General features: G+C 44.0%; 1 protein-coding gene across 4 annotated transcripts in view; it reads left to right on the top strand.

Moving 5' to 3' along the window:
* Positions 1-16700, top strand: part of LOC146866745 (uncharacterized) — a 156226-nt gene that overhangs the window by 76679 nt on the left and 62847 nt on the right. For all 4 annotated transcript variants that reach the window (XM_085601168.1, XM_085601157.1, XM_085601147.1 and 1 more), the window contains exon 5: positions 11403-11513. In XM_085601168.1, coding sequence (XP_085457294.1) covers positions 11403-11513 — 111 coding nt within the window. The remainder of the gene's footprint in view (positions 1-11402; positions 11514-16700) is intronic.

The following is a 16700-nucleotide window of genomic DNA, read 5'->3' as shown; positions in this document are numbered from 1 at the left end:
GCACTGAAAGAAATACAGATAAACAACAACAATATAAAATAGCTAACTCGTGGGTACCAGACAGACACAACACAGTGAAGCACAACCAGTGAAGCGCTAGAACAGTGTGATAGCAGCAGGGCATAAAGAAACCAGAAGACGAACACAAACATGTCATTTGCAGGTAATTGTCTTGTGAGTGGAGCTGGGCATTGAGCGCTGGGCTCTGACTGGGTTGGCGAAGCAGTGTCATGGCTGCAGAGACAGACCCCTCCCTGATGCCTGTCACTGTAATCTCCATCCCGCTCACCAACGCGTCCAAAACGAAAACTTGTCATTTTTACCGGAGGATTGTTTTATTGAAAGCGCATGACAAAAGCGATGTGCGGTTAAAGTTTAAACATGATACACTTGTCACAGAAATAGAAACTTTAATTAGACACTGGGATGGGAGAGCTGAATATTCCAGAGTTGAATTTGATTGGCATTTGTGGAAAATTGCATTATTACATTTTGAAAATAAAAAACGCCTGACAGCACACAAACACATAAGGACCACAATTTTGCAACGGGAAAATATAAAACTTCTGGCAGCACACAAACATAGGAGATCCAGAATTTTGCAACGGGCACACAATTGACAGCGCTCAGCTACATAGGAAATGCAGAGAACGAGGAACTGAGCAATTTCATTTCATCCTTTAAGGTAGTGGAGGAGCAGTCAGACGAGGGGCTTCCGGCAGTCTGAGGCAGGCAGACCGACAAGAACCTGGTGCCAGCAGTGAACAGCCTGCTGCAGCTGGCTTGCAGTCATAAGCAGTCACACAGACTGAGGCCTCAGGCCGAGCAGAACTGGCACACAGGTACATGCAAGCACCATGAGGTAGTTAGAAGCAGGCATGAAGGAAGTCAGATCAAGCATGCGAGAAGTCGCAGAGGAATCAAAGGTACAGGCCGCTGCAGGCAAACAGATGTAGGCACTCAGGCAGTCAAAGACAGGCAGGCACGTGCACATCCGTGAAGGCCTAGGAGCAGTCAGACGAGGGGCTTCTGGCTGGCAGTCTGATGCAGGCAGACACAGACCCAGGAACAGCCAGGGCCCCTGATCCACTCGAGTCACTATGCGCTATGTCATACTTCCAAATAAACAAAATACTGCCTTTAATTCTTTAGCCTTCTTTCAGCATATGAAATACAGAACAACATGTGAAAGGCCCAGAGCAAACGGATCTTGGAGCCACCACTCAATCACAGGGTATACTAGCTAAAAGGAGATTAGCCCAGATCATCTCTGGAATCCTTCACCACTAACTTTACAAAGTCAAACCAAGGTCATTCACAAATTCTTTCAGTGCCTCTGATTTTCAATCTAAATCCAGCAGCATAAGTGCTCGCTAGGCATTTCGATTGTTTCGGTCCTGCAACCTGTGCCTTTTTCTTTCTTCTGAGGAATAACTTGTTGTGGTATGCTTTGTGTGAAGTGTGGTGTAGAGGTTGGTCAGGATCACGTAAAAAAACCTGGTGACCACAGAAACAAATACCACAGCATAAATGCAGAGGTTGCAACCGACATCGATTCCTGGGTATAGACAGACGCAGAGACAGATACACGAGACAGTAGTTATGTGTGGCCTTCACACTGCATTTTCAGTGGATTCCCAATCTCTCCGCAAACAACGGCAGGTCTGTTAATATTGTGCTGCTCTGGTGGTGGGTCTATTGGAAACACTAGGGATAGGCTGAAAACGAATGACAAACACAGCCTGTGCAATGGGGAGAAAAGTATGGTGTTGGTTCATGTTCATGAAGAAAAATGATCAATTCACAGCACAAAAGGCAAACTGCCTGGTGATTACTCCAACTCCCTGCCACGAGACCTCGCTCCGACTCCCTGCGCCAGAGACCCTGGTCTGATGTGCACAGAGACCCTGCTCAAACTCCCTGAGCCGGCGCTCCTGCTCCGACTCTCTACCCAAAGACTACACATCAACTCCCTGCACCAGAGTAAGGTCTCTTGTGGTTCTACATTGCGTTAATGACATGTATCTGATGAAAAAGTGTGCTAGCCGAAGGACTTTGTTATAGGACAAAAGTAAGTTCAAAGCAAAGAGTACGCATATCCGGTGCCTCAATATAAATAGAAATAGAGAAAAAAACACAACGGAGAGACTGGTGTGCTGTTGGGGCACGTTGCGTTTCTTCTACATAAAAATCGATCTAGGAGGAAATAGCCTTACAAAGAAAACAATGCCTGTACGTCACACTTTCAGCTGTGTGGCATTTTCAGTGTCCTTTGCCAAGTCAGCAGGAGAGAATACCTTGCAAAGAACAACTTAGGCTCACCATTTTCATGAAGGATCAAACTCTTTCGAAACACTGGACTGCTTGTGCTCCAAACCTCTAGACTTCCTTCCTGCAGATCACCAGCCAAGATTTACAAATGGCTACAACCATGCTTTGCTTTCTGCTTGCTGTCAACGTTTGCCCGGTTCTTGTAGTACTGTATTGCACTATATTGTATTGTTCTGTAGCATTTCTATAGCTCTTTCCAACCTGTGGTCGAGGGCCCAAAGAGCGTTCCAGTTGGTCGAGTAAATAAATGCGCTTGAAGTAAATTAATACTGCATCTGCCGTGCTTGGATAGGCGAAGGGTTTTTGTGAAAGTGTGGTCTCACAGGGATGTGTTTTGGTGTCATGCAAAAGGCCATGCTACACAGCTTTCTTTCCAGAACGATTGCAAAGTGACTGAGGGAAGGATGATGAGAGGAGAAATCTTTGGCTAGAGTCAGCCGTCCTTGCATTTGGTGGGCGATCAGCGATGGCTCATTTAAAAAGCTTTTTGAGGGGCGTGGAGAGATCTAGTGGTCACAGGAACAAAAGCGATAGATTCAATAAACGCATATGTTTGGGGTGTGGGAACTTTTGTGGGGTAGCAAAGCCATCCCATTGGATTTTATGGGATGGAGGTTGGAGCAAGTTAGTGCAATATGGAGAATATGCCAACAAGACTGCTTCACGTTCCTGACAAGCTACAGTGACATCACACACGCTGAGGTCCGATTCACAATGCTTAGCAAATGTAGCCACATAATCCCCACAACGGCGACAGAACCGCAAACAGAATTCTCATTACAAGCCAACAGCGGCTCTCAATACTCGAGTCTCGGGGGGTTCTTGCGGGGGGTCGCGATGGGGTGGGGGGGGCGAAAGGTGTTTAAAAAATAACGTTTTAATAAAAGAAAACTTACCGGGTCCATGCCGCCTCTGCTGCTCCTGGGCCGGGTTCCTGAATCCCGCGTTGGCGCCTGCCTTCAACATCTTCGGAGTTCGGCGTGGCTGTGCAGTGGCAACCCCTCTCAGCCAATTCAGACGCTGCATTAGCAGTGCCAGGATTGGCTAGAGCAGAGATACTCCCCGCCCATTTAGGAGACAGGGGGCTGGCTGGGCTGCTGCATGAAGCAACCCTCGGGTCCCTCGCTCTTCTAATGGGAAGAGTAGTAGTGGCTGTAGTGCGCATGTTCGAGGCTGGTCGTAAAAATGACCAGCCCAAAGCCGAACATGCGCACCACTGCCGCTCTGTCAGTACTGATACTGTGAGTCAGTCTGTCACTCAAGTGCTGCCGCATCACCTTCAGCCTTCAATCACCGTCCGATTGCCTCGCAGCCTCGGGCGTGTCCCAGTACAATTCACGTTTCAGTGCGACCGCTGCGTGAGACTGACTGCGAGCGTTATTATTTAAGTGGAAGTTGGTTGCACAAAGCCGCGTGAATGGAGCCATGTGGCATCAGTGGGGCAACGCCCCAGCGCCCCTATGGACGCACCACCACTGATATGGAGTAGATATAGTGAACCTATATCTAAGTAAGGGGTGCATGCACCACCTTACACAGGCTGCTGTAGCAGACCTGTGGTGTCATTTTGAATTTTCTCCCAGGGGTGGCATGATACATGCTGCAGCCCCTGAGAGGCCTCTGGGATACCTATGCCCTGGGTACAGAGTATCTGCCTTATAAGGGTACCCCAGAATCCCATCTGGAGTGTACCTAAAGTACATGCAATCAATTTAGAGGAGAAAGCAGCTAGGCTGGGGTTCTGGATAGCAGGATCCCAGCCAGACTAAGTTGAAAACAGTGAAACATCAGCAAAAAGTGGGGGTAACTATAAGAAGCAGATCCTACTCTCCTACAAAGACCCTCTTCTGGTTCTGCTGCAACCCCGTGGGGTACCTCTCTCCCTCTCAGATGGTGTCTTATCTTTACCTTGATGTCACCAATTAGAAAGATTCCAGTGTCACTTAGGGATCCTTCAGGAACCCAAATCCCCAAGAGGAGATTCAAGAACTCCACATGCACCCAAATAGGGTAGAAGACGAATGTCACCATCTGTTTCTCCCTCATAGAATTCTTTGCATGACAAAGATGTGTCTGCCTCCTACACACCAGCATCGCCTGCAGCATCCCTGGCAGTAGTATAATTAGTGTACAACATGACTAATTATTCAGGACGTATTAGCAGAAGGGGCTGCAAAATTGAGCATTCTGCTTGAGGGCTCCCCCTCTCAATAGTGTAATGGAGACAGCTCTGCCAGGAAAGACACCAAAACCTCTTCTCTTATCCCAGGGTTCTTGAAACTAGCACAGGAGAACTTCTTGACTCCTGCTACAAAGGCTTCTTAAATAATACACCGCCCTTTATCAGGATCCAGATTTCCATTATCATTTCTTTTGTGGGAGGAAGGCATATATCCGCTCCTGAAAACTCTGCACCACCCAACGGGGAGAGCAAGAGGATAGGTACAGCAGGGAGGAAGATGTGTGGGACAGCGCCACTGCCTTCCAGTTTGCTAAAGCCACAGCACTCCTCTGTTGTTATGGAAGCATGATATGGAGCGACCTTAATGCTTTTGTCCTGGACTTGCCTCATCATTACAGTGAAAATGTAGAGGCTTGAAATTCCTACGACATTTCAAGTGGTTTGTTTCAACTGTAGTTGTTAGTGGGAGGCTGTTCAACAATTTTAGGGTCAAAAGGTAGAAGGATTTTCTGCCCTTTCTCCTAAGTTTGATTCTGTGGTGCATTAGGAGAAAGGTTTCTCCTGACTTTAAGAATCTGTTTGGTACATTTGTTGTAGGTTTCTCCGAGATACTGACTGGATCTGTTCTGTAAACGTCTCTGTGGGCCTAGTAGACTCTCTCTAAGAGGCAACCAATGTAGTTCTATCAGAGCTACAGCCGAATAATCATACTTTTTTCTTTTTGTTAATGATATCGCCACCTAATTCTGTATTGTTTGGAGTCTAGACATCGTTTTTTATGGGGAGATCCAAATGCAAAGCATTGAGAATTTCCAGGCAAGATGAAATCATACCCTAGATCACTTGAATATACATCTGCCTAGGAAGAAGTGCTAGTATTTACACAGTAGTCTCAAATGAAGAAAGCACGAGACAGAGACTAAATTTACTTGTGTATTCATTCTGAGTTCAGTATATCTGGTAACACCCATGATTTATTTCTTGCAGGTACTGGGATTAGAGGCTCTCCCAATACTGTAGGCCACCAACTAGGGGGATAAAGAGCAAAAACAGCAGTTCAGTTTTGTCCTTCTTCAGTTTTAGTGCCTTTGTACTAAACCACTGTATAGCTGCTGCATGGAGTCATGAATGTTCCTGACAGCCTTCGATCCCTCTACCACTGACACAGCCAGAGTGTCATCTGCACATGACATTAGAGATAATCCAAATTTTTGTATTGAAGCAGCCAGCAGTGAAATGCAAGGACTGAATAAAGTAGGGCCCAGAATGAAGCCTTCAATAACTCCACGTCGAAGCTTACTTTTTTAAGAGAAGCAGGACAGCTTTAAGTACAGTTTGTTAGAAATGAGTTGAGACAGCCCATTACTTTCCCACACAGTCCCAAAACTTTCACTCTCTGAATCATAGATGAATGGGAGACCATATCAAACGCTGCACTGAGGTCAAATATTACTAATGCAGCACTCTGACTTTCATCTGGGATTAGTCTTAAAGTCATCCAACACTAGTACTAGTGTTTTTTTCTGTACAGAATAAAGGCTTAAAACTCACTTCGACTTTATCAAGTAGATTGGTAACTTCAACATAGTGTTTGTTAATTTAATTCCCGGTTATTTTGACCAGAAAAAGCAGTCCTGAAATTGGTCTAAACTAGGTAACTCTCCCAAGTCTACAGTTGTTTTTTCGTGATGGTCAGGATTTGCATATCTTTCCCGGATTGTGACCATGCAACTGAAGTGATTGACGGGTTACACAAGTCAGTGATTACAGTTTCTAACATGAAGGTTCCTGTATGAAATCAGGATGCTTAAATAGGTCTAGTGTTGAGGCGAGGCACATTTAATTGCCATCAGCAGGGGGTGAACTACAACATGTATTATTAAATTAAAATCTATTACTATAGATACGAAGTTCTGCTGCTGACAATTCTCTTCACTTACATAGATGTCTTCAATGTAAAATTTTATCTATTTTATCCTGGTAAAAGTCTGAGATATATGATATATGATGGTTCCCTGATTTCCAGCCAGGTGATGAGTTCTCCTGTAGATGCAGCAGAACTGGTGGTGTTTGGATACTGCATGGAGTCTTCCTTAGGCCCAATATAACTAGACACAACACGGAAGATTCTCAAAATGCCTTTCGCTGGCTGTTTGCTGTTTGGCAGGCACACAGAAAAACAAATGTCCAGGGTGAAGAAGGAAGTTGAAATCCTAAAGACATTGGCCTTAGAAGAAAGAAAGAAATTCTTTGAGTCCCAATACGTGAAAAAGGAGTGCCCTTACTACCCACGGAGAGTTCATTCCCCTCACTGGCCCTAAACGCAACAACATGAGCAGCTGTATTTATTTTAAAGGAAAGGATCAAAAAGCAAGGTGCAACAATCACAGCCTGCTAACATCTAAGGGTGCCAACCCTTCCCCAGCTGACAGTGCGGCCCCAATACCCTCCTTCCTTTTGCCACTCCAGTGGGGGAAGGGATGTCTTTTCACACAGATGATTGGGAGAAAATTACAGGAGACAAGTGGGTGCTTAATATTCTCAAGCATAGTGACTAACTTCGTTTTTTAGGCAAAACCTCTGCCATTTCCAGCAAAACCTAAGTCAAATTTCAAACGGTCCAGTTAAAAGATTTATCCATACTATTAGTAAAGTCAGCAATCTAACCAGTTCATCACACCGTCAAAGGGAAAGGAATGTATTCAAGATACTTTCTGATCCAAAAGAAAGGCAGACATTTAGAACAATATAAATTCTGTGGAACACCAACAAGTTGTTAAAAAAGGAAAGGTTTTGAATGTTAACCTTTAATCAAATTTTCTCCCACGACTTGATGTGTGCAGTAGACATTCAGGATGCTTTCTTCCACATCCCAATTTCCAAGAGGTACAGGAAGTACCTAAGAATAGTTGTGAGAAATACGCCTTACCAAATTTGTATTTGTATCACCTCCCTGAACCTTTCCAGAACGCATGGCAGTAGTTATAACCCAGTTACATTGTTGAGAGATATTTGTAAAAAAACACAGATCTTTGACAAAGCGGAGCAGAACTTCAACAAAACAAAATGTCTGATTCTCCATCTAGATTTACAGATAAATCTACAAAGGTAAACATCAACACTTGTTCAAACACTATCATATCTGGGAGTATAACACTAAACACAGCTCAAGGAAAGTGTTTTCCTCTGGAGGGAGAAATGACATCTTCTCCTAAAGGCTGCAAACAAACCGCATGTTAATTCTATTCCTTACTATGCTCTATGTCTTCCTGCATTTCCATTATCCTAAGTGCAAAACTCCATATGAAGTCTGTCCAGCAGTTTCTAAAAGATCATTGGTCACAGAAACCCAGCAGCTAGGACAATAACTTGCACTTCGCAATAACTGCAAGACAATCACTTTCATGGTGGTGCAAAGCAGTGAATTCGCTTTAAGGGATCCCATTCCAGCAAGATCCCCCAGATGCCTCTTTCTGGATGGCGGTATCAGGCCAAAGGTCGAAGAAGCAGAACTTGTATCACATCAGCTATTTACAACTGAGAGCAGTCCATCTAGCTCTTACGCCTTTCCTGCCCTCTTTCACAACAGAGTTCTTATTTAAAAATACAGCACAACAACCATGCGCCACACGAATCTATAAAGGGGCACGAGATTGAGACTATTCTAGCTGAAGTCACAAAAGATATGGTTGTGGGCCTTGCTCAGAGCAATACACTTGCCAGAAATCTTCAACCAGCAAACAGAAGTCTTAGGTAGATTCAAAAAAGAGAATCACAAGTGGATTCTGGACGGCAACGTGCTCCATCAAATCTTCATGTAGTGGTGCATTCCAGAGATAACTGACTTGAACGTAGTTCCCCATTTCCGAAGTTGGGAGCTCTGGCTTTCAGGATACATCTCATGTGGTCGAAGACTTTGCCTTACGCTTGTCCGCCAGTTTCCTTTCTTCCTGCATTCATCCTGATGCTCTTGAACAGCCAAGCAATAATGAGTTCCATTGCTGTGGACTGGCTCAAGCATTACTGGCTGTCAGTCAGACTACACAAGAATTTACCATGCAAACAGAACCTGTTGATTAGATTTCAGGGCTAATTGTATCTCCCGAACCTGACATCACTGGATTTGGCCGCGTGGCTACTGAGATCAGACAATATGAATGACTGAATCTGCCCCAGTTATGCATGGATGTATTAAAGGAAGCCAAACACCCCCCTTGTAAAGCATGACAATCCTTGAAATAGAAGAGATTGTGTCTATGGTGTCAACAAAAAACTATGGGGCACATGCATCAAGCTTTTTTCCGTTCGCAAACAGGCCGATTCGCACAATCTGCCCATTTGCGAATGGAAAAAGGCCTTTTCAGATGCATGTATCTTTTTCCATTCGCAATTTAGGTAATCGCAATTTTTTGCGATTACCTAAACCGCGAATGCATTTAGGGAATCGCAGTTTGCAAATCCATATTTGCCAACGCATGTAGCCTTTCCTAAATGCAAACTTTGCATTTAGGAAAGGCTAATTACCATCAACTTCAATTTGATGGTAATTTGTGCATGCTTTGAAAAATATGCACAGAAATGCATTTTCAAAGTAGCATGTAGTGCACACATGAGCTTCACATGTGCACACTTACCTTTTTTGGGGTGCTTCAGGGGGCCTTAGGCCCACGGGCACCCTCGGATTTGCATTCACAATTTGCGATTATCAATTTGGTAATCGCAATTTACGACTGCATTACTATTAATTCCTGTGGGCCTACAAGTCTAATAGCGATTCTCAATTTCCAAATGGCTGTTAGCTAATTTTAAGGAATCACAAATTTTATTGCAATTCCTACATGCATAAGCATTTTTGATTACCAAATAGCAATCCCTTTATAATCGCTATTTGGTCATCACAAATGTGGATTTTGATGCATGTGCCCCTATGAGTCTGTCACCTGCCAAGAGGATGGTATTCATCCATATTTTCTACATCTATCTTAATCACAGTTGAAGTTTATTTCAATTAAAGTTCACCTTGCTGCAATTATAGTTTACAGAAAAGGTCAAGATCAGACATCCTTTTTTAGAATTCATAGTAATTAAGAATTTTTGGAAGGCCTATAGAAGTTGTTTCAGTCTACTTTTTCCTTAGGAGTTTAGTTAGTCTGAGCAAAACTGATGGGTTCAGCTTTGAATTGATTCGCAAAGATTCATTGCAGCATCTTTCCTGGAAGGCTAGCTTTTTGATACCAATCACTTTAGCCTGCAGGATTAGCGAGATTCAAGTTTATCAGCATTGGAGCCCTTTACCGTCTTTTTCTCTAACAGAATAATAGTGAGGCATCGCCCCGACATTCATCCCTAAGGTAGTCTCAGAATATCACATTAATCAAACTCTATCACTCCTGTTTGTTTTTATGTTACCCATCCTCTCCAGCAGAGCATGCATTGTATTCTCAGGATGTTTAGAGAGTTTTTAGTTTTTATTGACAAAGAACCAAGTAACTACGCAATTCAAACCAACTCTTTGTCAATTATGGTCACATCCAGCAAGGTCTTACAACTTCGAAAGAACCCTCTCCTGTTGAATATTAGACTTTATTTCACTTTATCAATTAACAAATAAACCTATACCAGGCGGTCCATAGTCCCACTCTACCAGAGGAAAAACAGCCACCCTAGCTAGGCTATGGAACATTCCTCTTTCAGACATGTGTAAGACAACTACTTGGAAATCAGTACACACTTTCAGAAGACTTATTGACTAGGCGCAGATATAAAATCTGACTAGTTGGTCAGGCTGCCCTTAAAAACTGCTATGGTTCTCTTAAACTGAGGATTTCGTACATATAGTTGTTAGGGGAGAGGATGTAACCTTACTGCTAGAGCAGTCCACCTCGAAGCTGGGGAACTGGGTTCGAGTCTCGGCAACGACGCTCAACATCCTGTGATTCTGGGCAAATCACTTAATTTCCCAGTGCCTAACAAAAATGAATGTATCCATCTGTATATTGAAACTGGTGCTCATGTAAAGCACTCTGATACCCAATTTCTCTGGTCTAGTTTGCGCTATATAAAACTCTACCACAAAAAGAAGAAAATACAAATTTCCTATGCCTATGAACTGCGAGGTCTAGGACGATTTTAGCTTACTATTCTGTTCTAACATTTGTGACTATCAGTGAAGATCCTGCAGTCTCAAAATAAATGGTTACTAGTAGTCCTGTATCTGCAACACAGGAATCTTCATTGAAGTGGCAAATGACTCTCCTCCTCCTTGGGTTTTATTCTTGAGTGCTAGGAATACTAACTTACACATTCTTTCTCGCTTCTATTACATTCCTAAAAGAAAACCTGACACTGTGAGGCAATTTCAAGTACAACAAACACATCATGAGTATTGGAACCTTCTGAAGCCGTCAGGGGACCCAAATCTTTTTTTAATCTTACAATGCAAACCTATTAGACTGTGATTTTGCTCATTTAGATATTAGACAGCAGGTTTTAATATAGATGCTGCAATGTAGCTCTGAAAATATGTGTTTCTGGTGCTTTCTAAGTCTAAAAATGGGAAAATCTTGCCTATGACAGGCTTTTTTAAAAAAAAGTGATCAGCAACATATGAATACGTTGGAGTCTTCATCCTTTCCACTACCCTGTAAACATGGATGAGAAAAATTTTGTTCAAGAAGTGTTCCTGGGTCCCCAAATGCAGCTGCAAATTATTCCAACGTTGAACACTTTATGCCAATTCCTACAATGCAAAACCAGGACTACAAGTGAGTAACCATTTCAACAATAGGCATTTATGTGAGGAATAGACTTGGTTTAAAACGTAATCTTGCAAATTCAGAAAATTCAATAAAGTGATGTTTGAATAACGAGTTTTTAACTTGTTCCTCAGGACTTCCAATTTCCAAATCTACCATTCCTTTAAGGAAAGAGGAAGAGCCACTTCCACTATTCATTGACCATCTTGATGCAGACTGCAGAAATAGCAGCGAACCCAGCTCTGGTAAGTATTAATATGTCTTACAATGCTAAGATTGATTAACAAAATACCCTTTTCCTGTCCTTCAGATGAAAATCAGCACACTGAGACATCCTTTTCTTTTTCAGATTCAGAAGGTAGGTGATTCTTTCCACACGTAGAGAAAGCATTCACTTCATTTGACATGCTCTTGGGAAATCATCTTCTCACCAGCTGTATTTTCTAGTTTGATGTGTTCTTGAAACAATAAATTAGCCTATCGCCTAACTTATCAGCTTGAGATACTCCTACCATTCATAACCGTGTTTATTGTCCTATTTATGTTATGTTATGTTATACAGATTTATAAAGCGCATGGCTGCCCCAGCAACAAGGCGTCCCAGCGCTATATCACGCAGAAGCGGAAAGGACAAGGGAGCTAGTGGCTGGAGAATAGCCACGTCTTGATCATTTTCCTAAAGTTCCAGTGGTCTTGCGTGCTACGGGCAGCCAGAGGAATGGAATTCCAAAGGGCAGGTGCCAGTGCCCTGAACGAGCACCCACCTGCTCTTGTCATGCGCACCCGCTGTACATGGGCCTTGTGTAAATTGGCAGGGCGCAAGGCTCGAATGGGGACATACAAAGAGCACACCACGTTCCAGATTCGGGGACCCTGGCCATAGAGGATCTTGTGAGTCGTACATAGGGCTTTAGAGTGGACTCTCTGCTCTATAGTTAGCCAGTGAAGCCGGCAAAGAAGGGCTGAAGCATGGCAGTACTTAGGTAGTGCAAAGAGCGCGCAGTCAGCCGCGTTCTGTGCCTGCTGAAGTCTTTTAGTCACAGATTTATTAACGCCCAGTAGCAACCAATTACAGCAGTCTAGACTTGACAGCACGGTGGCTTGGACAATTATCTGTCGAGTAGGTGCATCAAAAAGTCCCAAGATGGGCTTCAGGCCACATAGAAGACCAAAGCAAGTACCAGCCACTGCCTTAGCATGCCCCTCAAACGAGAGGGCACCATCCAATAGGACTCCGAGGTTCTTGACAACAGATTTGGGTTGAGGGGAGGTTCCAAGGGCCACCATTGACTGCTCCACAGATGAGTGTCTCGCCCCACCAGAAGCACCTCTGACTTGATGGAATTTAGTTGTAAATAGTTGCTCGCTATCCAGTCAGAGATGGCCGTGAGGTCTTCCACACAATAGAAAGGCAGCAGGGTTAGTGACAACTGCACCACCGAGTCTGGTCACTAATATTTCTATGCACACGTATTGCCCACCTCAAATAGCCAGCTGCCACATGGCCACAGATAAATATAAGAAATAAAAGAGCTGATGAGAGGCAATACAGACAAAAACAACTGTGGGTTAACATACAAAGAAGAGTTATTTCGCAGGCACTGTAGGTTGTGCGTTGTAAATCCTTTATTTCAAATATCCTTTCAACACTTGATACAGCCAATGCGTTTCACCCTTCAAGAGGGCTTCTTCAGGGCAGCAAATACATACAACATAACTTATTTTAAAATACTATTGATCAGTTTAGTCATGACAGAAGAACGCTACTAAACAGGTTAAGGTGAACCTAGAAAATCATCTGCGAAGAAGAGAATAAACAGAGTCAACGTTAGAAGGAGAACCAACCGTGAAGGTCAAATTACAGATTTGTGAGCTCGTTTTTGATCAGTTGTAAAGCCGCAAGATTGTGCTTCAAATGAGAGTTTGTATGAGGACGTAAAAAATTAAAAACATTTAAAATAAGTTGTGATGATCCCCAAATGGAAACTTGAAATAAAGGATTTACAACGCATAACCTGCAGTACCTGTGAAAGAACTCTTCTTTGTGTGTTAACCCACTGTTGTTTTTGTCTGTATTGCCTCTCATCAGCCATTTTGGCCGTGAGGTCTTCTTGGAATTTTACCTGGTCCTGGTTGGAATTGCGGTAGAAGGTGAACACCAGTTGAATATCATCAGCGTATGATACCAGAGCGATGTTTCAGGCTTTGGCCATGAGGGCCAGAGGATGTATGTAAATATTAAATAGAGTGGGGCTCAGGGCTGACCCCTGAGACTCACCATAGTGGAGATGGTGGCACAGGAGGTATAAGGGGGAGCAGAGACCTGGAAAGACCGATCCGCCAAGAAGGACGAGAACCAGGTGAGGGCCTTGCCATTGACACAGATCTCCTCCAGCCGGCGTAGCAGGATCTTATGGGAGACCGTGTCAAAGCCTGCGCTCAGATCCAGCAGGATCAGAGCCGAGGTTTTGCCCTCATCCACGGTGCATCTCAATTGCTCCGTGACTGCAAGTAGTGCAGATTCGGTGCTGTGTCTGGGGCGGAAACCATTTTGTGACATAGCCAGGATTGAATATTCTTCCAGATATTGAGTCAAGATGGTGTTGACATAGGACTCCATGATTTTAGCAAGATACGGGTGCAGAGATATTGGGCGAAAGTTTTCCAGCTGGGACGCGTCCGGCCTCCTTTTTTTTAACAAGGGAATTACTTTTGCATGTTTCCAGGATTTGGGGATCGCCGCCAATATTAGTAACCTATTAATCAACTCCTGGCCCTCTGGTAGGAGGCAGTGGTGGAATTTTCTAAAGAGGTTAGGTTTCAAAGGGTCGTCAGGAGGGCCTGACTTTACCTTAACCGACAGGGACTCCATGTCTTTGATGGATATGGGCGGAAGGACGTGAAGGGAGTGAATCACAGCGTCTGGGAGGGGAATCTCCCGAATGCCGGAGCGAGCCTTCTCCAGACAGAATGTGCAATATATTCGTTCCACCTTACTGATAAAAAATTTAGCCAATGTCTCACATTGAGAGTTGGAGGATACGATGCTATTGGCAGCTGATGGAATTTTTAGCATTTCTTTCATGAGTTCAAAGATGGTTTTGGTTGGGTTGCTGCTAGCGGTGATCATGTTGGCATAGAACAGCGCCTTAGTATTCCGGGCCAGTTTATGGTATGCTTTGTCTGCGTTCCTATAGACTGCCTTGGCTATGGGATCATAAAATCTTCTCCTGGCCCGTTCTATGATTTTACATGTTTTCTTTTCTACAGTCAGAGACTTGTCGTACCATGCATTATTTTGTATACGCTTGGCATGGGTTATTTTTGCCGGGATACAGCTATCTAATGATTTATTAACCCACCGCCAGAAGGCCGCATCAGCCTACTTCTATATCAGTTGGCCATTTTGGGCGGTGGGAGTTTAGCGAAGCTGTAAACGTAGTCGGATCTAATTTATGCCACGGGCGCTTCATTGAAGGCGGGTGAGAAAATTTAAGTGGAGGGCCTTCTAAACAGAGTCATAGCGAGATAAGAAAATGATCTGTCCAGAGCATAGGAAGCCTCCATGATCTGGAGATTCAAAAATACAGGATCCAGGAGGTGACCAGCTACGTTGGTCCCACGACCAGCTGCATCAGCTAGCAGGCTGCCATGTCCCCCAGAAAATTTACAACATCATGGAGTTCCAGGTGTAGATTAAGGTTCCCCTATGATGCTAAAATTGCCTGCCTCTAGAATTAACGTGGATGCAGTGTTAGCTAGGGCTTCTTGAAAGGCTTTCGAAGGGGGCCTGGTGAGCGATAGATAAGTAGCCCAGATAGTGTAAAATTATGTGTTAGTGCAATTTTTTTAAAAGCACTTTCACTGTCGGGTATGTCCTTCGGGGTGAGGCTTCAAATATATGCTGATTTAAGTATAATAGCTAACCCGAACCGACTGTAGTGTTCTAAATGCAAATCGTATAGCCTGCGGGTAGGGCTAGGGCCGGAATGGCCACAGAATCAGCGGTGAGCTATGTCTCCATAAGAGATAAAATGTCCGGGCAGTCTCTTGCAAGAGGTCTAGTACCTCTGCATGGTGTTTGACTAGGGACCTGCAGTTGAGGCTGCAGATGATGAATTCCCTCAGCCCAGAGGCTGGCTGCGCCATACGGGAGCACGGGCTCACCCCGAAACTGCATATATTGCAGCGCGGGGTACAGGAATCAGGCGTATTGTCTGCATGCGACTGAAGGTTGCAGTGCGAGCAGGGATTCCTGTGTTATGTTATGTTATGTTATGTTATTTATTCTTTTGTATAGCGCAACGGTTACTCAAAAAGAGTGTCCCGGCGCTTTTAGGTAAGGGGAACAGATTTCAGAATAACACAACACAGCTAAAAGAGGTTAAAAGATAAACAAAAAGAAAGCAAAACTACTGGCAGACCTATTGGGAAAACAGCCAGGTTTTGAGACCTCTTCTAAAATCAAGGAGAGTAGACGCCCCCCGCAAAGGGTGTAAAGACTAACCTCCGGGGTCCTCCAGAGCCAGTGTCCCTGGCGTTTTGCGGCATCCAGGCTCAGACGGGCGCAGATGGGCTGGCCTTTGGCGAGCCCATCATGTGTCTGATAAAGGCGCAGGGCTGCCAAAAATTAGCCCGCCAACTTCTGTGTCCAGCTAGCACAGCAAGTGAGTGTGGAATTGAGTCCCGCCCTCCGCTCAAACAGCACTGCAGCCGCAGCGGAACAGGGCAGAGTCACACACCCAGGGACAGAGAGGGAATCCTTCTAAAGTGGTAAGACAAAGATTACACCAAAAAGATTGCACTTCATTCAATTATTAAGAGCAATAAAAAGTATAATTGAAATTGTCGTTGTTTGTATAGAAATACATTCCACCCAAAGAGTTGTACGCTATACAGACCCTGCCACTGTCTGCTTGTGCATGCATGCATGCTTGCATAGTATGTGATTAGACTAGGCATCTGCCTGACCTACATTGGAAGAAGATTCTTTAATAGGCTTGTGAATTTGGAATAACTCTGTCACAGCTTGGTAGCCTAGAAACAAGCCTAAACTTGTGTTGCATAAACCTCCCTTTGTCTATATTTTCTCACCGATACAGTATCCATGTAAAAGTCTATTTAGTTTATTAAATTATTGATCATTTTCGACCCAGGTATTAGTGACCCTTAGAAACATTATGTTCGAGGCATATGAGCTGCAGATCATATACTTTTGCATAAATCGCCATCTGGTGTTGGGCTCGGATGTTTGCAGTTTGTTTTTGTCTTGGAAGAAGTTTTTGTAGTCATGAGGTAGGTGACTCCATAAGACGACAGTGCGCATGGGCATCGACTCCATCCTTAGATTGTTTTTTTCCACCATCGGGTTTGGATGTACATTGCTGCGCTGCGGGTCGATATCGGTTTAGAACCCCCCTTCGACTCGCAAT

Source organism: Triturus cristatus, chromosome 1_2 (assembly GCF_964204655.1).
Source record: "Triturus cristatus chromosome 1_2, aTriCri1.1, whole genome shotgun sequence".
Taxonomy (NCBI): domain Eukaryota; kingdom Metazoa; phylum Chordata; class Amphibia; order Caudata; family Salamandridae; genus Triturus; species Triturus cristatus.
The sequence above is the reverse complement of the archived record's forward strand: the minus strand, read 5'-3'. Positions and strand labels throughout refer to the sequence as shown.